This window comes from Synchiropus splendidus, chromosome 4 (genome assembly GCF_027744825.2).
Source record: "Synchiropus splendidus isolate RoL2022-P1 chromosome 4, RoL_Sspl_1.0, whole genome shotgun sequence".
Taxonomy (NCBI): Eukaryota; Metazoa; Chordata; class Actinopteri; order Syngnathiformes; family Callionymidae; genus Synchiropus; species Synchiropus splendidus.
This window is the reverse complement of record NC_071337.1, coordinates 28,902,191-28,929,035: the sequence shown is the minus strand read 5'-3', so window position 1 is coordinate 28,929,035 and position 26,845 is coordinate 28,902,191. Positions and strand designations below refer to the sequence as shown.

Sequence of the window (26,845 nt, the reverse complement as noted above, 5' to 3'; positions counted from 1 at the left end):
GAGTCGGATTAAGCTATTTACATCCATTTTAAAAGTCCAAACTCAGAATCAGAATCAGAATCAGCTTTATTGCCATGGTCAGTGGGGAGCCCACTGACTAGGAAAGTGTCTTGGAATAAAGTGCAACAAAAAACAAATAAAATAAAATAAAATAAATAGAATAACATAACAACAAGGCTGTTCACGAATTTAACAGTCTGATGGCTGAGGGGAAGAAGCTGTTCCTGTGACGGGAGGTTCTGGTCTGGATGGACCGTAGCCTCCTGCCAGAGGGAAGAGGAACAAACAGTCCATGTCCAGGGTGAGAAGGGTCGGCTCTGATCCGACCTGCACGTCTCTGGGTCCTGGAGACATGCAGGTCCTGAAGAGGTGGCAGGCTGCAACCGATCACCTTCTCAGCAGAACGTACGATGCGCTACAGTCGGCTCTTGTCCCTGGAGGTGGCGCTGTTGTACCAGACGGTGATAACTTAAAAACTTAAAAACTAAAAGCAATAATTGGGTTTTGAGAGCCGTCATGTAACTGCTGTGGGTGAGTGCTGTGTGAGATTTGTTACAATATAGAACAGATTGGAATCCATTTTAATCCAAGATTGGGTGTTGGATGGTTTGCGGCCTGGTGAGAGGAAGACGCCGTCCACCCTAAGATCATAACAGCTGAGGGCTATGGAACGACAGAAGAAGAAGACATGACTCAATGCTACCTGTGCGATGATGACCATTCAATGACGCATGTGTGTCTGTGTGTACCTACATGACACACTGAGTAAAGTCATCAGCTCCTTTGAAATCATGGACTGATTATTTTATGAGAACAGCACCAGTGTTCAACTTCAATGGATTCCACCTGCAGCTCACTGCAACTACTTTAAACCCTCTGCAGTGTTTCCTTACAACGGGGGTGGAATGTAGAACGTCGTTGTGGTTATATCATGCCAGACTGCATCCTAGCCCTAACCCCGGGGGAAATATGGTCGAGGCAAGGAGCAGTGGAAGCACTGTCGGAAACCATGCTCTTGCAGCCCTGCTCCACAGGTGGTCTCAGGCTGACAAGTTGGATTGATGAAAATTTCATGACAGACCCCAAATCAAAAAGTTGGCTGCCTGGAAATTACACTTGAGCTGAGCCTGGAGTAAAACATGATAAAGTGAGAGGGGGATTTGGGTGAGGGGGCACCAATTTTAACAACTGTACCTTGGACATTCTTCATGGTCCTCCTCAAGGTCCTACTGTCAAGGGCAGAGTCATGCTCCACTGATGTTGAGGGAGCGCTGAAATATTTCACTAAATTTTGACCCAAAAATGAAAACTCCCCTTATGCTGGGATTTTCCCTGCATAGGGGTGAAATCTCAGCGCAGGGGCCCAATGGTGCCACAACACTGGGGAGAACCCTGACTACATATTTGGGGGATTTAGTTTAAGTCAAAGGAAACACTTTACTGATGTCCTTCACCAGTCATTCTTTCTAATGTTCAGTTCAGCATCCTTCATTTCTACCAGAGTTACCAATGGAGAAGTACTGAAAAAAACACATTGTTCCTCTGCCAAGTAGTGATGGACAGATGAAACAGAGTTTGTGAAACACTGTCCTTTTTTCAGTGGCGACTTGATGGCGCTCTTGGTTTTGAAGTGATGTGCGGTTTCATTGAATTAGATTTTCGGGTCCAAACAGTTTACAGCAGACAGTGCCATCTGGTGGCCTCTGAAATCAGGATAGTGTGCTTCCTTTCAACGCCGCGAAGTGACACAGCTAAAGCATTGCGTTTTGACTGTCTTCAGGTAGACTTTTGCAGCATACTGATGCCGGCATTCATTTGATGCAATGGGTGGCGATCGCAAGTCTCGCTGCTACTGACCTTGTGATGTGACTTGGTGAATGTAATTCCTTGTGTGATCACTCCCTTGACTCACAGAGCCAATGTTCCGCCATGGTGGGTCTAGTTCATGATCGCATGAGCTACCATTTACCAAGTAGCATTGAACTGTATTCAAGTGTTAATACCATATATTAACCTTAGTTTTGGAGAAGAGCTGCCTTTGACGTCAGGCAACACAGAGGGAGGGGAAACACTCTATCAAGTAAAAGTCAAAACGCAACAGGCAAGACTGACTTTTGCGTCAACAGTGGTCGCAATTTCCAGTTGGATTACTAGATTGGAAAACACATATTAACAGTAAATAGGCAAATTACTTGCTTATTTACTGTGAATAATCACTATTTATGATGTTGTTTAGAGTGAAGCTTCGGTGACCAATCCACGGTTTAACAAGGCAACTTGTAATGGTTAATTACAGGCTTATGTGTTGACAGTACACATGTTAATAAGTAGTGTATCTATGTTAATACATGTCCCCTTATTGACAGTGTTAACTGGACATGCAATATGTCCCCCCATAGGAGAGAATGGACCACAGAGTTTATTTTAAAACCTCTTGTTATCCCCTTGTTCACCACTTTATGACACAATCTTTGTTTCTCTCTCTCTCTTTATGGTTTTGGGTCGACGTTATGGACCCCCCTTTATTTTACACATGACTATAAAACAGTGAATTAAGCTATTATAGAGGGCCCAACAAAAGTTCATTGGAAAATCTCTTTATTTTTTCTCTTTGCTTTGCATCTGATCACTTGCAGTCTTCCAAGGTTCAGACATAAGGAAGTCCACTGGCTGTGGCAACATCTCTGCTTGTCAGTTGTGTTATCCAAACATGAAGCATTATTATGCACCAGCTCACCCTGTGGGATGGATTATGGAATTGGAATACACCACTGACTCACAGCTCCTTGAAGGGCAAACATACTTGTTAAATTGCCAGCATCAGTCTTATCCTCTCTGGATTATTATGACAGTCATCTCGATTACTTCGTAGACACGTGCCTGAACCCAATAGGGACCTGTGGCGCAAGGACGTCATGGTGTGAGTCACCAACTGCGCTTGCACAGTTTTTATGGGATTTTTTAAAGCCGTACAGAGCGGTACAAGTTCTTGGAATGTGATGCCGGTGGACTTGGCCCTTTGGCATAGAGCTTGAATCTGCATTGTACTTTCCACAGAAGCTTTAATGTGGAACAACATAAGATACTGTTTGACTGTCTGATGTGTCCTGCCCGTTGTTGATAAGTGAGATGAGTTTCAGGGTGCTCATCGTCCAGCAATTATATGAACGCTTGGAGACATGAAACACCATCCAAATGCACAAACCCATTTGGCATGCGCTTGCTAAATAAATCATGACGGGTCTATTTTTAAGATGAAGTGTTGAAGCATTAATCCTGAGAGCCGGGGCTGTGAAGAGACAACACACATAAGAAGACACATGAGGGAGTATATCTTTGTCTTCATCTCTCCACGGTTCACCCTGTCTCCCTCACATCTTCCTCCCGTAACCTCCCTTCATTCTGGGTCTTATCCGTTTCAGTTGCATCTCTTCCTCTCTATTCTTGGTTTCCCTTTCATATGGTAAAGACCTCCTTTCTGAGTCGGAGTATTTTGCTTATCACTGAGCCCTCCACAGGGATTCCTCTGACTCCAGTTCTAATAAATAATGTTTTGTTTTTTATGTGAAACCAAACAGGAAGAGGAAGCATTTCACACCAGGATCAACGGTCGGTGTGCATCAGGGTGATGACAGGTCATCTGTGACTTCAAATATGAATGATTCTGTGCTGATATTTGATTTAAAGGAGAGGTGTTTTATGGTCCAACGCGGTGGGGAATGCTATTCAGCCCATAGTGATCTTTTATTCACGACATTCCTCGTTCACTGCTGCTGTTGTTTGCAGTGGTTTGTCATTGATCGCCTGTGTGGGCAGAGCTTCTACAAGGTTATCGTTGCAGACAGGATTTGATACGCACGTTTCAAATAACCGTAATTCCTCAAAGGTTTATCCCAGCTGCTAAATTCAAACACCATCTCAAATGAGCAAGCCACGGCTTAGAGTAGCGCTACTAGTGTCGCACACTGTCAAGATTCACCGTGCCCATGTGAAAATTCTGATGGTTCCTGGAGGTAGACATCCAGAGCTTTCGTGTTTGGCATGTACACAATTGGCGTGTACAACTGAATCCAATTTTTTGATCATTTCTTTTTCAGAGTACTGCTGCAGCAGTTACCATTATTAAGTGAGCGGGAGCTTTTGTACTCATTAGAACTCCAAGGGAAGTGCTGAGGCATTTACAGGCTGTCAGATGTAATCCTTCCAGTGTGTCGTTCGTCTGCCCCGAGGCCTCATTTAATGGGATGTGCCCGGAGCACCTCACCAGGGAGGCAGCCTGGAGACGACAGACCAATTCCGACTTGATGCTTAAGCAAGCTCAACTGGCTCTTCACTGAGGAGGAGCACGGCTCGGCAAAGAGTCCCTCTTCGATGTCCAATCTCCTCACCCTAGCTCTGACGGAGAGCCCGGACATCCTTTCCTGCCGTGTCACTGCCAAGGAGAGGGTAGTTCGATCTGTAAACCGACAATCAGAAAGACAGACAGACAGAGCACTGATCCTCACAGGGTTCTCTCCAGCAATCCTTCCTTGTTTGTGAGCCTGAAAAAATTCAAATCCTCCACTTGAAGTTGGAATTCTTCCCAACCAGATATGCAAGTGTTTCACATGCTCATCTTCCCACTGATGAGTAGCCCAACTCACGACCTGCAGCAAACTCCTAGCTTACGAAGGGCCTCCTAATGGTTCCAGACTCCATTCTCCCAGAACACTCGGGACCCCATGAGGAACATGCCTTCTACACGTCCATCTAACTCATCTAGACTGAGACTAAGCGCAGCGCAAAGATCCTTTGAGTTTCCTGCTGCGGATGAAGAGCTGTTTCACTAACATCAGCTTAGTTTTATTTCATGGCAAAACTTTATGGCAAACTGTTGTTGGATGTAGCTTGTTTTCCCACCTTTCAAGGCTCACGTCTGAAGTGCATTACATGGTAAATATACGATCATTAAGCGGCACGGGTTGTTGTCTCGGATGCTGACATTCTATGAGACATAGTGTGCATGTTTGGATGTGGAGACTTGAGTGACAGAACGGTGAACTAGATAAGTGGATCAAAAGAGAAACACTTTGAATGCTATCACTCTTGGAGCTGCATAAGAGTCTTGTTACGTGAGCCTCGCAGGGTTCGCCTGATGAGGAGCTCATCTTTGAAGACACTGAGGGAGCAAGGGAGAGGGAAGAACCTCATCAGTTGTTGGGTTATTAAAATTAAGGCAGAAAATACGCTGCCATCTGAGTTAGGGAATACTTTGACCTATTTGGAATACACATGGGTGGAACACAACAAAGGAGCCAGGCATGTTGTTTAAAACAGTGTTTCAAAGATGCTCCTGTATCGTCTTTGAGATGTGGATGTTATTCCACATGTTCTTACTTTGGCATTCCAAATGCACCATGTTTGGTTTCTTTGGATTTTGCTCCACGACAATGCTTACTGACTTGGAAGTTGTGAAGCAGTGTGTCTCTAAAATGCAGTGTATGGGGCAAACAGCAACTAGAAGAGCTGCTATTTGAAATGAACTATTGGAGCCGGCTGATGTTTAAGAGCTGATTCCTCTTAAAGTCACTTGTGATTGGTCAAAATGTGCGAATGCATTGAGCTGTTCCATGACGAGCGGTCACAGATTACGGTGGCCTCCAGTGGACAAAATTATATATATATATATATATATACAGTGGTACCTCGGTTCTCGACCACAATCCGTTCCAGACAGCCGTTCAAGAAGCAATTTGTTTTAAATCTGAATCGATTTTTCCCATTACAATGGATGGAAAAAGAAACAATGTGTTCCAAGTCTTAAAATAGTCTTTTGTAGGAGTGAATGTAGAGTGTCTGCTGCAGGTGCGCTGTTCCTCTATGTGTGTGGCCGCTGCATGTGGGAGGGGTTGCCGAGTGAGTGACGTCTCTCCAGAAGTGAAGAGGTGCCCGGTGCGTGTCCAGCTCTGAATGTGCGCTTCTGTGCAGTTTGGCTGTGACAAAGTCATAAACCAAGTAACGCTCTGTCTGAGACTCGCCTCATCCCTGTCCCAGCTCCAACCCACAACAGGACATCAAACCCTGGAGTGCGCGCTCCAGCACCTCCCCTGTGACACTCTACCACGGTCCAGTGTGGAGACAGGAAAGGTTTTACACCTCAATATGAAGAAAAAACAGTCAGTAAATGTAGCTAACGGGACACGTCTGCATACAGAGGCTGCGTTATACACAATAACAAAGCACGTCAGGGGTCAGCTGATCGGTCCGTGCATGTTATGTTTTTTCCAGCTTATTTCAGTGGCGTTCGAGTTCGGGATTTTCGTTCGAAATCCGAAGCAAAAAAAATCGAGAAATTTTTGTTCGAATTCGAATTGTTTGAATTCCGAGACCACTGTATATACAGTCGTATATGCAAATGTTTGGGCACAGCTGATCATTTTCAAGATTTTCCTTTATAAATCATTGGTTGTTCGGATCAGCAGTTTCAGTTCAATATATCATATAGCACACAAACACAGTGATATTTGAGAAGTGAAATTAAGTTTATAGGATTTACAGAAAGTGTGCATATGACTATATATGTATATATCACTCAGACGCTCAGAGAGTTTGTGTGTTTGCTCAGACGCATGAAAAATTTGAGGGAACATTGGACTGCCCACTCCTCAGAAACCACGTCCAGCTCTCCTGGATACATACTGAGGTAGTCCCAGCCTCAATGAGAACCTCTGGTATTTTTTCTGCTAGTAGTGTCTTTGATAAATGCTGATTAGATTAGATGCTCAGTAAACGCTTCATGGTCGGCCTTTTCTTTGAAGGTTTCTGTGGCATGCTGAGCTAGAAAAATGTATGGGATAGACCCCACACCAGACGCCAGGATTACATGCTCTCTCTGGATTGGAATTCCTCTCTTGGTGCCAGCTGTCAAAGCTGAAGTCATGACATCGCAGATGAATGTTTCCTGTGTGGCAGAGAAATCCATTGTAATGAAATGCAAAAAATAATATTCAAATAACATTTGATTGTACTGCCTTGTGAATAAAATATAAATCACAGGGTTGTTATTTTAAATGAGCTGATGACTCTCACACAGTTCAGTTCCTAACATCTGTGTAGTGCTGGGCGAGGCTTTTCCCACTTGTGTTTCTCAAAACGTGCCCTGCTGCAAACCGTAAAACATGCAATCGCTGCAACCCTTTGCACCTGTTTCAGTGCCAGTCTTGGTGCTGTAACTCACTGAAAATCTGTGCTCTTGGCCTCCATGCAAAAGAGCAAGCAGTATGAAGTTTAACGCAACCAGGGACTCTGGTATGTCAGCCTACCTGTAGATGGTGAATAAAGTGACGTTCATTCATAGATGCGTAACTCCTTTGCTTAGCCACTTTGGCCTTCACCCTAGAGTGATGAGTTGTTCGGCATGCGGTGTTCTCCCTGCTGGAACTGAATTGAAAAACATCCCTCAGAAGGTGACCATAAATCCTTACTAGATGCAAAGCTTGAATTTACCTGAGAGTTTATTTTATCTAACATACAGGAGGAACAAAATCAAATTATCGTCAATCGCGATGTCCCAATACTAGGGATGGGCGATAACTTATTGTGCACGATATACCGCCAAACACGATCTCCACGATGAAAATTCTGCATTGCACGATAAATTTGATAAACACACAGCTCACACGCACCATTGGACTTGCATACATGAACAGGATGAGACCGTAACGCACGCCACACTCACCAGCTTCACAGCGTTTGACAGCCAACACCAGCGTGTGACAGTTGTGGAGAGTGTGGTAGACTTTGGTTCACTATCGTAGTTTTAAACTTATTTTTATTTGATCATGACACTTGTCGACTCTGATGGAGTGGTCCTCATAGGTTGTCTGACGCGGTCGTCTGCCTTGGTTCACATCAACACATGCAGGTCTCCTGCAGTGCTGGCGCCTCGGCAAAACACAGCAGTGAAAATAGTTGGACCTCCACTCTGGTATTGGCGGCGGCGTCCTCTTCCGCGTCCCCATTAGGGTTCACTGATCGAGGACACACTCTCACAGGCAGCGCTAATGCTATGACCTGGCATCAGTTAGGGACCATCAACAAATTCTAAAACGGTCAATTAGGTAATGAAAAACAGAACAACCATTTTAGGAGAGAGAATTGTGAAAAGGTTTTTCATCACACAAGACAAAGGACTGATGGTTGTATACTGATTTGGAGAGTAGAATATGACTAAATGATAATTTCTTCACATTATTTCTATTATTCTTCTATAGCATCTTGGAAATGTCTCCAGACTGGTCCATAGTTAAAGTCAACTGTGAAGAGACATGAGATTTCTCATCTCTACACTTAGTTATGATATTTAAACATAAACAAATCATGATGATGGTGACAAACTCCACTAACAAGTTTCATCATAAAACAGTTTCAGCAGAGACAGTGTGTGTCCAACACATGGAATAGAATGAAAATGGATTTATCGTGATAATTATCGTTATCGCCACATTTATCGTGATAACTTTTTTTGTCCATATCGCCCAGCCCTACCCAATACCAGCATTTGTACTATTTTGCTCTACGCTTACTCAAATATTTGCTCATGACAGCACCTGATACCTATTGCAGTGTTCCTTCCCTATATTCCACGGATTCAAAAGATCGCAGGTTTTTACAGGGCTGTCAACTCTCACTCAAATGAGGGTGGTTGCAGGTATGTATGGCACTGTAGCCATGCATATGTGTACCTGATCGGCTTCTCGACGCTTCAAATCGGTCCATCTGTCGTAGTTTTACATTTAATTCTGATTTGACCAGATGATCTGTGCTACAAACCTGGGGATGTATTCTGGTGTCCGGCTACTTCCGTCCATTATCGTGCTTCTACTATTGCGTGTGGTCCCGTAACCACTGCGAAAAACAATTGAATACTGCATAGGCAAGTCAGTAGTACAGTACCAGGATCTTAAAGTGAAATTTGTGGCAGTGATGTCTTGTTTGCTCAGGGAATCATTTTTAAAAATCATCGTCATTTAAAATGGTTGTTAGAGTACTGGCATCGGAAGGTTCTCAAACCTCAGTTAAAGCGGTATCATGACACCGCTACAGTACGAGAGGCGTCTCCAGTTGATCTTCAACAGTAATTTCAGTGGTGAGCGTTGCATTTTGTGTTTTAAACTTCGGATAAGCCCATCTTTGCTCCATTCAATTCACAGTGTATCCATTTCCTATGACATCCAGCGTCCACGACAGCGCTTTAATCCGCTCCTGCAGGTGGGTTTGTATTTGAGATGAGGAGAGTGAGTCTCCGTATAGGCATGAAAACATCAATTGTCTAAGGCCTGAAAAAACCCAAAATCCAGCTCAGTGAGAGGTTCTTCAAAGCCGAGCGGATAGAATCAAAGGGACAATATATTCCTTTTTTACGATGAAGCAGATCTGCTGCTGCAGGCAGAGGTGTGTGATTCTGCGGCAAGATAAGACTGATCACCAGCGTGAGAGAGACAAAGGTAGAGGCTGATGCAGCAGCGAGGAGAGAGGAAGTGGAGGGAGAGCTATAAATAACCACGCATCACGTCCATCAAGCTCATGTGGATCGGCAGGCTGACATGTTTTTGGCCAAGGAAACGTTGAAGTGCACGTGTGCATGGCATGACAGGAACACATCTCATTTCATTCTTGATGTAAATCAGCATTCAAACAGTTAGTTGAGAAGATGAATGATGGAGTTTCTGCAGGGATGACGCAATCAGACTGGTGTTTTGAATTTTTTAATTTATTTTTTGTACAATATAAGTGATAAAACTTAGGCAAAAATGAATGCAGCTTGTGCATCGAACCCCAGCTAGCTGCATTTCAGACTCGCAGCCAGAAGTTTTGGCCCAACATTCAATCTGTTTCATCTGTTTCAACATTCAATCAAGGATTCATTTGACCTGCAAACATAGCATATAAAATCGCTATTGTCATTTTCCTTTTTTTTTTTTCTTTTGTTTTTTTTTTGTGTCTGACCTCACTCTCCATGTATAATACACACCGGGAAGAAGTGATACAGTAATGCTCTGGTATATGGTCACCAGAATTGGCGTCTGGTGTATGTGACCATATTATTTTGACCAAATTATTTTATTGTGTTTTTTGTTTCAGTTATGATTGAAAGCAACAAAGTATTCTGATGTATCACTGATGAATACATTTGCCCAGCAAGTACAAGATTTGTATGATTTGATTCGAACTATTGGCAGTCGACAAATGCGTGACCCAAATTACTGTGCTTATTTTCATGCCGTTGGCAGCTACGATATGGTTTTGATAGAAAGTAAGTTGCTTTGTTTCCTTCCACAAGACACAGAGCTCTGGCACAACAACCAGGGACGGGCAGTAAAGTCAGATGTATGGACTCTCTGGCACAATATGTGCCAGGCTCTCTTGGGGATGAAAGACAATGTCACAACTAAAATTGTATCCATCCACTAGCAGCTCCCAGAACCCACTTTTTCATAAATATTTATCACCTTTTGGCAATAAGCCCTTCAATGGTTCTTGCATTATACCGTGCCTGTCCTCACTCTAATAACACACTGACGGATGTTTAACAGGATATCATGGTTTGTAATTATTCACTTGAAATTCGCAGACAAAGCAAGGCATCTGTTCCCTTCGTTCACACGCAGCCTGACAATTACACACCACAAAAACACTTAAATTGTCATTCTCACTTATCTGGAGAGACACACATTCACGCACTGCTCCGGTGTCAGCAAGGCATTTACACCGCGCTCTGTTCAATTTCTCCCTGGCAGATTATAGTCATTATGTTAAAGAAAAGACTTTCCACGGTAATTGACCCTTTTCTGACAAATGACGGTGCCCCATCATTTATGTACACCGCCACTCAACTACTGAACAAACGTAGATGATGAGGTGCCTGGATGTGTTTATTCATTCCCTTATTGTTATCATCTGAAACTGGACCTCAGTGGCCGTATCGACTGTTTGCTGTACATCAGGAACACCTATCAAAGAAACCCTTGTTGGCAATGGGTCGAGGGCGTGTCAGAGAGGGTGGGATGTCTTGTCAAGTTTTCCCTCCCCAGGGGTGGTCTTGCTCTGAGTGAAGGACAGATGTAAGCAGATGAATTGGTGCCTTCAGCCATGGGTTAGGGTGGTGATCTATCGTGGTGAAGAAAGAGGTTACATTAACCGGTTGATATCTTCTCCCACTTGTAGTCATAAGCTTTGGCTAGCGATGAGAAAAGTAAGATGAGGAGCTCGCTCATCCAGATGGGACTCACAGAACCACCGCTTCTCCTTACAGAGAGAAATCCGTTGTGGTTCTCTGGCACCTTTTAGGAAGCCTCCTGTACCCATGTCCTACTGGGGGGGCAGACACAGGACAAGTTGGAGAGACTACTCTTTGTGCTCCACCAGATGATCTGGTTTATGTTTCTGGGTAATGGATGTCTTTGTCCCGACTGCCCCCACAGGAAAGGTTTTATATGAAGGTAAAATGGGCGCAAAAGTGGCACATACCCGTAACACAAGACTCGTATCCATGCGTCAGAGGCACATACGCGTAACTGCACATTTTTATCCGTAAACCCCATGGCACGTGCATGTAAAAAGAAGATTTACATTCATACAAACACGAAAAGTAAAGTACGAAAAGCGCACTCGTAGAAGTGGCGGCAATACGTGCTTGTTACTCAGCTGCAGCAACACGCTGCGCCATTATATTGCATCAATCTTCCGAGGAAGAGCGACGTGGGTAAATGAAGCACTTACCGTCTGTCTTTCTATCAGTGATAACAGTGAGAATCGCCTTCTATCCGAATTCTTCGTAAACCGCCATGACATGGGATGTCGCTGCAGCCGATTGGACAATAGACGTCACGTGACTACGGGGAACACGCATGGAGTAACAGGCACGTATTGCCGCCACTTCTACGAGTGCGCATCAGTTTTATTTACAGGTGCGAGAAGAGGTGCAAAAGGGTGCTCGCGCATACCGATCATGCTCTACGAGTATGTGGAACTTATGCACCCGTTTTGGCGGTGGTTGAGGTGGAAAACTTAGCAATGTGTCACAATTGCAGTTTCAAGAGCCCGTGTTTAGCTACTTGTATCTGTGCACTTAGAAAATGAAGGCGAAATTACTTTTCGTGTTTGTATGAATGTAAAACTTCTTTTTACACGCACGAGCCACGGGGTTTACGGATGCAAATGTGCAGTTACGCGTATGTGCCTCTGACGCATGGATACAAGTCTTGTGTTACGGGTATGTGCCACTTTTGCACCCATTTTACCTTCGTAGTTTTACACCTCAATATGAAGAAAAAACAGTCAGTAAATGTAGCTAACGGGACACGTCTGCATACAGAGGCTGCGTTATACATAATAACAAGGCGCGTCGTGGGTCAGCTGATCGGTCCGCGCACGTTATGTTTTTCCGAAGCAAAAAATCTCGCCATTTTTGTTCGAATTCCGAGACGTTCAAATTCCGAGACGTTCAAAAACTGAGGCACCACTGTACTTTCAATTACACTTTACTTTTGCCGTCTATGGAATTTAAATAAAATATACTATTTTTTTGTGATATAGAGATGGATTTATTATATTTATTCCATCCATAATTTCTTCAGTTTTTCCAATTTTCTGAAAGGTTTGCATCAAGTGTATTTGTTTTTCTTTTTTTCTTTAGTACATTTGATGAATATGACTTGCACCTGGCTCTGCTTTGCAATAATCACATGGTTTCATGTCATTTCACAAATGAAATCAAGCTCCATTAGTCATTTCTATTAATTTACTGTTGTGGGCAAGGTGGGCCCCGAGATCAAAAGGGTTAAGAACCCCTCCTCTAATGGACACCTTCTGTTAGGGATTCTATTTGGTGGAGTAGGATGGAATTGCTGATCAATGTAGACAGTTTGTTTTATTCACTGATGCATCTCTGCACCAATATACCAAAAGAATTAGCCCTATTTTTATGTCATGCATTAAGAGGCATTGACTTCTTTGCATGTTGTGAGTATTCAGTCAGATTTTTTCGGAGACCCAAGGCTGTACACTTTTCATCCCTTCATCTCCTTGATGTTTGGTCCATGTGTTATGTGCTAGTAAAGAGTAATTACTCAAAACATGTTTAATATTTGAGAGTCTTCAAAACAGCCACCCTTTTGCTTTGATGACTGCTTTGCTCACTCTAGGCATTCTCGCCATGAGCTTCATGATGTGGTCACCTGATGAGGTTTTCCAACAGGTGACCACTTCATGAAGAACATGGGTTTGCAGCTCTGCCAACAAAGCAAAAGGTGGCTACTTTGAGTCATCTAAAATTTGAAACATATTTCAAGTTATTATTTCTCTCATGACCTTCTTGGCCCCAGCTGAATGATCATCCTCTGGTCCCCATATTAATATCAATATCAATGGTTTCTTTGGCTCTTGTCCAACTTTAATGTCGAAAAAACCTCACGGCAGCAAGAGAACAAGGCATCTTTATTCAAATGTGGCTGGTTTAGTTAAATCACCCTCAGTCATGAGGTGCCGTATAACTATAACACACGGTTACAGCAATATGGAATAGATCTAGAATAGATACAGATTGTGCTTTGGGTTGTGAGTAGGTGTAAATTGAATCCATGTAGCATGTCAATGAACGGCACCTCGGGGTTCGCTCGATATTCAGCAGCTCCCGCCAAATGAGTGCATACATTTGAGAGGGAACGTAGACTGCCCGTGAAATGAAGATTCACATCAGACGCATCTGGGTGTAAAGGAAGCCATCGCTGTCTTCATGCAGTGGTTCAAACTGTGCCGAAAATAAACATGTCAGCTTTTCTCTGGGAATCTAATTGACATCAGCATTTGGAATATTCCTCACATGTTCCAAAGTGTCGAGCTGAGCGCTCCAACGATCTGTAAATAAATGTGTCCGTTCCTCTGGTGTGGTGGCACTTGTTGCCTTGGTGATGAAGGGACTATGCATTAGTCTGTCGGTGATCTCACTTGAGAACAAGACCCCAGAATACTCTGACAGTAATCCTCTGTTTGATATGTATGTCTCTGCACTTGCCAGCAACTTCATTAGACGCACCTTGCTATTTCTGGGTTGCACCACTCCTCTTCCAGGACTGACTCCTTTCTCTGTGGCACGGATTCAACAACATTCCTCAGAGATGTTGGTCCCTATTGACATGACAGGGTCACAGTGGGTGCAAATTTGTTGGCTGCGGGTGCTCGATTTGACTGTGGTCTGGTGGCTCTAGAGGGCATTCACATGAGGTGAACTCATTATCATGTTCAAGAAACCACAGTGAGATAACTTTGACATTATCTGCGGAGGATGGTGTGCTATATTCATAAAGGGATGGATAGGGTCACCAACAATACTCAGGTGAGCCGTAGCATTTAAATGATGCTCAATTAGGAAGGAAGTATTCCCCACATCGGTGCACTGGCAGCCTGAACCCCTGAGACAAGGCGGGATGGAGATGTGCTTTCATGCTGGATCCATCTGAAAGTTGCAGCAGGAATTGTCCACACAACTGCTGTTCATTTGATAAGTTTGTGATGTGTGGCGATAGCTGTGTACATGAAATTCCCTGTGGATCAGCAGCTTTTCCTCCATTTTTTCATATAATGTGATCATATCTCACACACTGATAGTTGCGTGACATCAAAATGACATTTTAAATGTTTGTAACTTCAAAAGTTATAACTAATTAAAGTTTGTAAATTACATTGAGCGACAAGGACTACAAACATGGGGAATGCCATTTCAAGAGATCACAAATGTCAATCGCTGAAGCAGATTAAACAACCCTGTTTGTTCATAGAAACAAAGCTGACGCCAGTGTCATATTGGTGAGACGTTATAGCTGCATTTCAGCAAAAACCATGTGGCACTACGCCATCTCCCCACTGAGACGCTGTTTATGTGTGGAGACGTTCTCCCCCTCCCTTAGTTCATGTGTTTGTCCTCATTCTTGTGGTGGACACCATAAAGTCCACAGTTTTATTCATCCAATAGGAGTTTATTAGAGTTTTAGTACGTATCTGAGATTCACAGATTCTAACATCAAAGTGCAGATCCAGGACAGGTCTTTGAAAAAGCTTCTTGATTGTGCATGAGTGGGTCTCAACAAACCCTGCAATGCAGCTCCTCATGTCTGTCAAACAGTCCTCAATATGTTTGAGGCAAAAAAAATGAAAATGCAGCTGCTGAGAAAAAGACTCCTTCAGCAACACCGTCTTATCAAATTCATGTTCCTCCCCTCACAGATAAAATCACACCTTTCAAGACAATAGTTAGTAGAGGTTAGAAGACTAGACTCAATGTCCTTCAACACTCATAATAATATTGTTACAGAGTATTATGATTTTCCATTATAAGATAGCGAGTGCCATGGGCCGTTTTATGGTCCCAGAAAAAAAGATCTTTAGCGCTTCTGTATCATCGAGAGATGTCGACATGATACCCTGGTAGATCCCTAAATGTCACTTCTTCTCTGTGTTTCCTCTGTCTGAGTCACCCCGTTTGACTTTTCCTCCTTTTCGGTGTGTGTGAGACGCTGCCATGTGTGTGTTACTTGGAGTCCAGGAAGAGGCCTTCAAGCCCCAGGATGTCCACTGCGTTGATTTCCTCGTGCCTTTTTTTTTTATAATTGTGTCTTTGCTCTTTATACCCGTCCTCTCTTTCCTGTTTTATCCCATTTCTCTTATCTCCACGCTCTCCCCTCTATTTTCTAACTCCATCCCCTGATCCATTTTTATGCCTTGCCATGCCCATGCTTGTTATCTTGGCCCTTTCCTTTTTTTTTTCCTGTTTGATCTCAACTTCTTAATTTCCTTTCTCATCTGCGTCATTCCCCCTTGTCATTCTTGCTTGACTGGTCCTTGTTGTTTCTCCTTTGCCAGCTGTTTGTAACACACATTCATTCTGTGAATATCTTAGATATATTTTTTTTCCTCTCTTCTCTTCTGCAGCCTCGCTGGAGTGCACCCCTTCATCCCCCTAACCTGATGGATCAGAACCTCACACCCAGTCCTGCTGTTTGTGGTCCTGCTGAGTCTATCATTCTGTGGATGGCCTCCGTGACAGAACAAAAAAAATTCCCTTCCTCCTACAAGGCCCCTCCTTGTTCGGCTGCCACAAGTTGTGACTGGTTGTTTCCAAACAATTCGACAAAGCTTCCTGGAGTCTGACCAGCTGTTTCCATTACATCCCATCAGCAGTCATTTCTGACCTTTGCAGAGGAAAATCCGCCAGCAAACCCCTCTCAACGGCTGCCAAATCTGCCTGATCACGCAGAAGCTTATTTGGAGTTTGTGGAAGACGATTTCAGCCCATCCTTTAAGCCACTTCTTTAGAGGTTTACGTGAGGAGTGGCACTCACCGTCGACAAAGCTGGTGTCGCCGAGGCTCGTATCCACCCGCTTCAAAAGGGAGTCCAGCGTACAGCTGGGGGTGGCTGTGATGATCATGTGGGGCCATCAAAGAGAAAACTGAAATGTTTGTGTGTAGCTTTCTGTTTCTGTCTTCCACTCTCTGGGGGTCCTCTACCCTGCTGGACCCCTGCAGTAGCACAGAAAACCTGCCATGTTTAAGGACACTGACATGTAGGGTTCAATAGTTTTTACTCTTTGCTTTACCAGGTGAGACGTCTGCTTGAAGAAGCATCTCAATGAGGTGATAATTACAACAACAAAAAAACCCACAGCAATTAGTGATGTGAAGCAAAATATGCTGACGAGCAAACCTCTGAGCACACGAACATGTAGCGCTGAGCTTCTCACACCACTCACTCCAGATCATTAACTGAAGCATGCTCAACAGCCCTGTTGCTCCAGAGCTCACACAACACTTTGAACTGCACTCAGAAGTGAGGCAGATCGTGGATGATGTCAGAACTACTGGAAATCTTCATAACGGATTTTGTTGGTATTGAAGGGTTTCTTTTAGTTCCTACTTCCTGAAATGTATTTTTTGAGTTACCCGTTGACTTATTCACATATATTCCAGTTACACTGGCGCCCCCTGTGATAGGGGTATATCCTGGAAGGGGAAATATTGTATTTATATTTGATATTTTTAAAGCCTTTAAAACTATCCCCAAACTCTTATTAGCTTCCCCGTGCCCTCCCTCCCTCTAACACTTGGTGGTGTTCCTCCATCTCTGTGAGATTAAGAAGTGCCAGGACTATGTCGTTGAAGGAGAACATATTATCGCAACACGTTCTCACTCCCAAGGTGGAGCATAGCGACTATCAGCAAGTGGACCTTTGCATCCAAACTGATGCCAAAGTCAGTATTCTCCGCTGCATGTTGACACACTAGACTTTCAATTGAAGTAAACTTCCGCGATGTATCCTGAAGCCTTGGATAGTGTCACATAAAACAGACAGATGTCGGGGTTAGGGTTAATCCATTGAGTTGACGCTCCTTTCATTTCATGTATGGTGTCACTTAGTATGTATAGCACCTCAAATGGTCCTGCTCTTTAGTCAGTAAAGGGCAGAGCCACACATTAGGTGCATATACAGTATATATACACACCAGACCCAAGTCATTGTGCGGGAGGGGCTATGCTTGACTTCTTAGAAACACCTGTGGGTCACACCTGACTTCGCTGTCACTTGCAAATGGTCGCTATTTGACGGCTTGGGCCATGTGTTTGTCATCATTGGGCTTGAACATGACACAAAACACACACTGGATGATGAATACAGCTCTTTGATGCTGCTTTGCGGCGCCAATCAGTGTTCGTAGTACAAGTAACATTGGACTTACGACCTGCTTGACTTACATCCACCCGTACTCTCGACCACGGCCAGCAGATGCTTTTTTTTAATTTTTTGATTCAATGTCTGGCACCGCAGCACGTAGCAGCGCATACAACAGTTACGGCAGCACAGTATCCCAGCATCTCACTCTCACACAGGGATCTACCACGACAGTAGCACCTATAACCCTTGTGCCGGCTATTTTGAATGGCATTCGACTTACGTCGAATCTCACTTACGACTGGTTGGTCAGAACTGATCCCAGTGGTAAGTCAGTTACTTGTATTAAATTACTTGTATAGTGTGCTCAGATTGTCATGCAGATGACCAATGTGCCACAAACAACTCATCTGGACAAACTTTCTCAAGTAGCCCATGCTAATAAATAAAACACCTTTAGGCCACACAATATAATGTAAATATGAGCTATAACTTTCCCTATAATGGCCAGCAATCTACCCAATCTGCAGAAAGTTCACCACAACTGCTGTAGGGATTGCAGTTACTGTGGAGCAACTAAAGTTGGTCCTCGACTTACGACGTATCCAGCATATGCTTTAAGGCCGGAGGAATTGTTGTAAACATGAATCTGAGCCGAGGAAAATGCCATTTAATTATGATGTCTTCTACAACACATTTTGTTCTTGCTAGTTATACATCCATGTGTGTTATGAATGTCATGGGTGGACTCTTGCTGATCTGGCGCATGAGACTGGCACCGGGTGGAACATAGAGCTGCCTCCAAGTTTGATGTACAGTGCGACATAGGAAGCCGGCCCGGACGTGAATCGAGGACCAACTGAAGCAAGGTGCTGAAATTGGAGTGGTAGCAGCTCTAGCGAATGAAAGCCTTCATATTGGGCCAGTCAGTTCAGAACATTTGTGCGGAACATTGTTGCTTCTATCCGTCACGGTGATCCAGTTTGTCAGCCTCGTTTGATCACGCCTGTCCTGTGTCAGATAGCTGCGCTCATGAGACTTTAAGCCACTAGGACATGGAGGGAACGCTAGATGTGTAGCTAATGAAACTATCTGGAGCTGAACGTTGAAAGCAACATCCTGCCAGAAGGTAATGAGATTTGAAAAGCAGAGATGAAAAGATTATGGAAACTAATAGATGCTCTGACTCCAATTCTTTAATTAAGAAAAAGACAAAGAAGAAACCCTGCCAGGGGCGAAGCCTTTTTTGAATTCCTCTTCCAGTCTGTAGCTCTGATGTCTCTCTTTTTCTACTTCGGACCTCATTGTGTAACATGATGTGTCACTTTTGTCTCTCCAGGAAAAAAAAAAAGCAGATCTCCGTTGTCAGTGTGAATAACTGGCCGAACACTGTTGGTGATATGTCATTGCTGTGGTTAACTCTTTGTGGTGTTTCTTCATGCGTCATGGCCGTCACATATAACCACGTTCAGACGTCCACACAGCTCTTGTGTCAAACATGCTTGTATCGTTGTCTAATGGTTTTCGAGTTGTGTAGCAAATTTTGTCTCTGTTAAACTCATGGAGGGAAACACTGCTGACAGAGCTGAGTTTTGTATTTCAAGCTGTGAAAACTGGCGACGCCAGAACTCAATTATATATGCTTTATGATGCTGGTGAGCTGGTGTGCCGCAGTGTCTGCTATGTCTCTGAGGAAGCACCGCCTTTTCCGGTGATGTGTTTCATTTTGATAACAAAATGTGATCTGGATGTAAACTAAACAGACAGCATTCTTTCAGATTTCCCACCCAAAAATCTTCCAATTTGATTGAGATTCCTGCGATTTTCCTTCTTTAATTCATCTGAACAACTTGGATGGCATTTTCAAGTTCTTGGACACAAACACCAGAGGTCGTTCAGGTAGCTGTTTAGTAATTCACTCCAATCTTAAAAGGGTTTCTTCCATCTGTAATAAGGAGCAGCATCTCTCATTCATATTCTATACTTTACCGACATCCTAATTGTCGTATTGATTCATTCTGATACTTTTGTTCAGCATCAGTCAAAATGACAGTTATTGCACCTCAAATGATCATACGTGAAGGATTTACCCTCCTACTTTATCGCAGACTTGCTGTCTTTGTGACCTGCAGAGTGATTTATATGCAGCGTGTCACTTCACTTGGCAATAATTTAAAATCATTATTGTTCAACTCACAAGTCTGCAAATACCCAACACCGTGACTAGATGGATTCCACGCTGAATTCTTCTCTGAATTGCAGCCATCTATCTCTGTGTAGTCTCCAGACTACACAGAGATAGATGGTCTCCAGACTACACAGAGAGAGGAGCGACACTGTTGGACAGGGACGTTGGTGATGGAGGGAGATTCATGGATGAATACGGACATGAAGTTTAGATGATCGAGTGAGGCTAAGGTGGAAAATGTGTCCCCTGGTTAACCGAGTTTGAACCTGGACACGCTGCAGGCTGACGCGGACGCCTTCAGAAACACAACAAGCCTGGGGGGAGTGTTCATTGACCAGAGTTCAAGCTATTGACTTCAGAGTCATAAAACAACTATGAGTCAGTGCTTTTGGTGGAACTGTGGGGTCCGAGTCAAATCCCCACCAAGCTTCTAAACCACAAAGTGGACTGTTGGTTCTTGTGCAACGCTTCTAGATCAGTTAATAACAAAGTGAGGATGCAACACACTGATAAAGACCTATCTGGACTAGATCACTTTTGCCTCTACTACAAGGCGGTTGTCAGTCAAAGATTCTTGAGCCACAGTAATGGAATTCCGTTTGCACATGTGACCCACCCAGTTGCAAGGAAAAGCTGCGAGCTGATTGAATAGTATTGATCAGCTCCTCAGGATGTACAGTTGCTCCTGCAGGAATACAAAGCCTCAGGGTGTGTCATGCATGACAGTGACAGTCACATAGGAAAGAAATTGTCGAGGTGCACATGCAAGTTGCAATTTCACGCTCTGACGGAGAGACCATGCGGCTGTCAAGGCCAGCTGGGAAGAGTTGGGATCTGCAATGTGCTTTTGGGGTTTTTCATTCCTCGATCCTGGACATGAATTGCCTAGGGATGAATCTCAACCCCCATCAACAATCTGCTGGTTTGGATGCCCAGATCTGATTCTGCTTTTCAGTGATTCCCAGTGTTCAATTTGCATCATGCTACATCCTACGCCACACTGAAATTTCTCTGACAAAAGTTTCCTGAAACCTGCAGAACTATAAACTTGATTTACCATTGGGAACACAACTTGAGCTTGCATTGTCATTAATGATGCAGTAGTTTTGTACCTTGAAACAGTCTAATGTCCACTACTTCCTCGTAGAAAAGGCGGCCTCTCCCTGCAATGGATTTCATCACAATCAACATGGTAGCTTCAATATTGCTCTACATGGTGAATATATTTTGATATGTTTCCTCAACATAGCAAATGTAGCAGTGTTTTATTGATCCCAGTCTGCAGGGCTGAGATGACTTGTCAATTGATTCCTTGCAGAATCTAACTGAGCGAGGGAGTGTATCCTCCTCCTCCAGTGGCTACCTCTGGCTGCTCACGATGGAGGGTGGTTTTTTTTTTTTTTGTGTCCAAGAACTTGCCTGAACTAGCTGAATCTGAAAGCACCCAGAAGATGTTTGGCGCTCGCACATATCGATGCCAAGTGTTTCACGGAGGAGGATCGCTGGAGTCTCTCAGTGGTGTTGCACAAGAAGTTTCCCACATGTTCTCACGCATGTAATCAGATCTAGTGTGTGTCGATTTGCGTCCTCAGGCACTGACACGCTTGATGTAAACATAGAAATCATCGCAGTCTTCATCGTTGTTTCAGAGCGAATGGGGTCTTCACAATGTCCCCGGTCTCATGAGGTGCCTAATGATCGATATTAATGATGATGCCAATATGATATATCTCAATGTGTAATAAACAAGTTACTCCTCTATGTTTGTCGATTCATTTGTTCATCTGTGAGCAGAAGGGATTTATGCTGGAGACTCAGCCAGAGGTGCCTCGCTCCAGGTTTGTGAATGCATGTGAGGGCTTTCGCAGTGTGTTTATTTGTGTTGGTGATCCACAAAGAACAAAACTATTCACCACCAAATACTCAAATACTTTAGCAGTACAGTGTTTTTGTTCAATTCTTTTGAGATTTCAGCGGCTACACTCCTCACTGCTTCGTTGTGTAATGTTGAGCCACAGGTTATGTCACAGGTCGTTCGAGTTGACATGAACAAAATGTCTCACCCTCCTCTTCTGACAACCACTGCCAGAGAAGTTCACAAACATATCCCCCTACCCGTCTGGGTGAGAGGCTTAAGTCTGGTTTGTTAGGTTAAAAATGTTTTGACTTGACCCAGGCCTGAGTCCATAGTGTGAAACCTCCCTAAATGTGTGTTCGGTGAAAGATTAAGGACCTGTCCTTGGACTTTTCAATGGAATGAAAAAACAGCCTCTGTTTAAAAAAATACTGAATAAATCCTGTGCTGGAGGAAATAAAATGAGTTTGTTGGTGGACAAGGTCAATTTATGTATTTTAAAACCAACAACTGAGATGCAAAACTGAGGATGCACCGTGCTCTGCCCTCCGTCTGTCAGTTGAAGGAGGAACATAGTTTACTTAATTTAGAAAGATAAATGTGTTGAGCTGAATTGTTGGTGCTCCCACTACTGCAATATCTAACACATTCTCACTCCCAAGGCGTGAAATAGCAAGTCTTGTCAGGTGGCTTGTGCATCCTGTGTTGACACCAATGTCAGCCTTCTGCGTTACATGTTGGTGTTTCAAGGTTTGCTTTCCCCGTTCCCCGCTCCAATCCCTCCCAGTTGAGACGCGTGTACGGGAAGTGAAAGTCGGAAGGTCTCTCCAATAAATGACACTGGATGTCGCCTGGTGCGGTATGTGTGGCTTTCCCCTAGAGTCACCTTCAGTGAAACGTCCTTTGAGATGCTTTATATACCAAGTGACATATTGTTGAATACAGAGCGAAAGGTGCGCCATCCCATGGCTAACGCCAACCTTTCTTTTACGTGAGACGCCAGGACGCGTCAAACAAGCGTCAATTGACAGCCTAATGCATCAACATAGAATGCGAAAGTCACTTGAGAGAATCTTATTTGACACCTTGGTTGCGAGAATGTTTTGCTGAATTGTTACCCCTCAACTGAGACAGCTCAGGCACACGAATGCAATTACCCCCTGGTCAAGGGAAAAAGCAGATTAGAATGGATGTGTGTCAGCCTCACTGTCGCAACCCAATGCCAACCATTCCAGTGGAAACCGGTGACAAAACTCACTTCCAGCCATAGACTACAATATAAAGAGTTTTTTTGCACCTGGTTCAAGCCCAGTTACCAGCAGGTGAACAATGAAACAGTTGATGACAGTGAGAGCAGACAATGAAGGGTCAAAAAGCTGAATTTGTCCTCCCAGTCAATCCCAACGACAACCTCAGTGACTTCATCGCTGACACGTCTAACTGAGCATAAGATCACTGAAGGGGCCTGTAGTCCACAGAGGACAACCGCATCTGGAAGCATGCTGGTTTCAGCCTCTGGTGACTTCGATCCTGGTCACCTTTTCATCACTTTCTCATGTGAAACTTGAGCTTCATACCAACAAAAACCTCTCGGACCTGGTGACACGCTGTTGTTGAAATAACATTCTCCTGCCGCGATTAATCCCAGAGTGAAACAGAGGCTTGGCTGGATTGGCTCTGTCCACACAAGAGCACGAGGACTTTGAGAGCTGCGGGTGATGTGAGCGCTGGATATCAGGCGTGAGCGATGACGACCAAGAGAGATATGACAGAAAATCACTAGAACTCACTCTCCGGAGACATGCGGCGCACCCTCACCACTCCGGGCGCTACATTTCTATATTTTCTTGTCCTCTGCGTGAGTGTGTGAGATTTCCCTCATGCTGTTCTTTCACTTTGGCCTGTCGTCTCTCAGATTTGCTGCTCTAATTCCATCCATCACTCACCGTTTGACGACTGGCATCACAAACCCAACGTTTCTTTCGTCGCCTGCTTTTATATTTGTGTTTTATTCATTCCCGCTCTTCTCTGCATCATCCTGGTTGTTCATGCCTGCGTCAAGTACACATATCAAGCACCAGCAGGCAGCTGCATGAATTAAACATCTTACAGACATACGCACACATACACACACTGAGCATCTTTGGAGTGTCAGAAGAGCGGTGGTGCTTTGGCCACACACACACACACACACATATCCTCACATCTTTCTTTGCTTTCTAAGCTGGGTTTCATCTCCTTGGGCTTGCAGGGGTTACCTCTGGGCACTCTGGTTTCTGCCCTCTGTCCAAACACATACAGAGCTTTGTAGACGGTTTCCGGTCTTTATTATGTGCGTTTTGGTTCCAACCAATCAAGGACACATTGACATTTTATTTTATTTTTTTTTGCATTTTATGAACAATAATAAAATAATTGACTCTGTGAGTGACAGCTCTTCACACACATATATGGAGAGAATATATTTCAGAATAAGTTTAGGTTTTAAAGAGCAGTTTTGGTTTGACTATGAGTGACAAAGAGCAGGTGTTTGTTTGCGACATATGACAACAATGTGAGGTTAATGAAACCTAAAATAATGTGTCGTTGAGCATGTCTAATAATGACCTTGGTATCCTTGTACAGAATTGTGATTCTGTGTTTCAGTAGAAAAACAGAATGAGCAGCGGATTTCTCTGGAGCAGTTCATGCAGTGGTGTGCTTTTGTCCACCCTGCGGGACGTGTGAACTATTAACATTCATGTTAGACTCTTTGGCTCTTCCAAACAGTGACTCTGTTAAAAGTTCTGAGGTCAGACAGAGGCACAGAGCCCGACTGAAAGAGGTTCTGGGACCAGCATGATCTTCCCGTAGCTACACCACTGATTGATAGTGAAGCGTGTGTTTCACTGTGACACATGATGAGGATTTCAGAAATGGTAAACATCCGCACCTTATGCTTGATATTCAACTCCTGCATGTATTTCTGCGTGTTGGTTCCTCTGCTTCACCCAGTCTCCCGCCTCTCTTGATCTTCCCACTTTCGCTTGTAGCTTCGGATTTTAGATCTTCGCCTTCTTTTCCCTCAGACTTTCATCCGCTTCACAGTTGGTTCTAAATCTGCTCCTCCCCTTCATCCTTCCTCCCGTTGATCCCATCAATGTGAGTGATGTGAAGCCTGTTCTGATATCAGCGCACGCTGCAGAGCGGAGCTGTATGGGATTTCTTGAAATAAACACTATCTTCACGTGTTGGTCAACAGGCACGTTGAAAAAGCCTGTCACAGTACCTGAGGCATCCTCTGCTTACTGTACTTTTCTGTTTCTGAAAAACATGATCATACATTTCAATAATTGTTTCAATAATTCTTCTCGGTGAGGCTGTAAAAATATTCCACTATTCCCCTGGTGTGGACAGCAGGGGCACACTGTCTGCAGGGGACCAAACGTTGTCCAGGGACTTTCACAAGCGGCTCTCCCAGCTCTCATCAAGAGAACTATTACAAGTCTCTTTATGTGTGGAGCACAGTCAATTACAGCTTTGATGAGAGACAGAAGAGGCTTGTTCCCTCAGGCTGATGGTCTGTGTGCAACCGTGTTTCCTGTGGTTTTGAATCACGCAGGTAGATAACAAAACACAATTACAGCACACTGAATCTCTAACAACATCAAAAGTTGGTGCAGTCATTGGTTTCTGAAGAAAAGGATAATGTGGAGGTCAATGTCTCAAGCATAGCACCAAAGCAAAAACCATTGTGCTCCTTACTCCAGCACCAAATACAAGACAGAGACAAGAGAATGCAGGGGGAAAAACTGCCACAATATACCAGAATTGACATTTTCAGAGACATAAAAACAAAAAAAACAATGTGGCTGCTGGAGGAGGAAACCAGCAGGTGGTCCAAGCCTCTCCCAAAATTCTTTCAAATGACTGAGCTTGACTCAATGTTCCACCAATTTCTGGCATTAAGAGTCAAGCTCATGGTAGTATTCAGTCAATATATTATGGAGAGTTTAAGATTGCTGATCCTTGTCCTAAGAGAACTTATTTCTTCTACACTTTCTGTCACTAGCACGGTCGGAACAACCACCAGCTGTTGGCCAAGCTCCATCTTATCTAACAGCGTCACTACTGGAGCCACAGATCCATCTATCTCTCGCTCCACCTGGTGCAGGAACCTACAAATATCCGACCCTTCCGTCAGACTTCAAGCACAGGTCCAGCTCTAACACTGAATGTTTCACTGTATGCATAGCTTGCAGTCCTTCAGCTGATATCACTGCTGATTTTTGAAAGAAGCTCACTGAACACTTCGATGTTCATTCTGCTTCCAGCATCTTTGGATGTCTTGTTATGTTTCATTTGTCTTCACACTAGCAATAAAGTGAAACAAATTTTGGTTCATCAGTCTTCCAATCCTTAACTGAACGTTTCCCGTCACTCTCTCTGACTGATCGTGGTTATTAGCGACAGAAGAGACCGGTTGGAGCCGCATGAAGCCTCCACACCAGCAGTGTCAAACCCTTGCTTGAAGACCCCTTTCAATAAAAACCCTTTTCCTCATTAAGGATTTCATGTTTCCACTTCTTCCATGTCGTTGACTTCTCCTCTTTTCTCACTTTCCCTCTTTGTCCGTCTCCAGCCATCTGCCTCCCACCTCCTCCCCCCTGCAGTCTGGGTGAGGTACTGTAACACTCGCCTTCTAATGAGCAGTTGCTCTGCAGGCCACCAGCTCAGACTGAGCCAAAATGACGGACACATTTCACAGCCTTGTGCCTTGAGCTGTCAGTTCTTAGTGGGCTCATTGCAGGATTTGGACTGATGTTCCGAAAAAAATTCCATAAAAGGACAAAAAGATAGAATGATGTAAGAACAAGAAATGTGTGGCTGCGCCAGCTCCCAGAGGGCTCGATGTCCGCTTGATGGACTCTTCATTTCGCCCATGAAACATTTTTTGAAATATTTCAGCTAATAGTTTTTTCAGGCGGCAGAGGGTCCTTGTGGTCGTCACTGCAGCCTGGCAGCAAGACGGATGTGGGTTTGACTCTTGAGGCAACCCTGTTTAACCATTCTCTCCATGATGAGTGGGTTTTCGCTCAGCACCCTGGGGTCTTTCCTCA

At 44.0% G+C, this 26,845-nt stretch overlaps 1 protein-coding gene across 1 annotated transcript in view; it reads left to right on the top strand.

Annotated features, from left to right (window-relative positions):
• Positions 1 to 21,642, top strand: part of samd12 (sterile alpha motif domain containing 12) — a 94,036-nt gene extending 72,394 nt beyond the window's left edge. Inside the window, exon 5 of the mRNA XM_053861834.1 lies at positions 15,967 to 21,642. Coding sequence (XP_053717809.1) covers positions 15,967 to 15,998 — 32 coding nt within the window. The 3' untranslated portion in view covers positions 15,999 to 21,642. The remainder of the gene's footprint in view (positions 1 to 15,966) is intronic.
• The last annotated feature ends 5,203 nt before the right edge of the window (positions 21,643 to 26,845 follow it).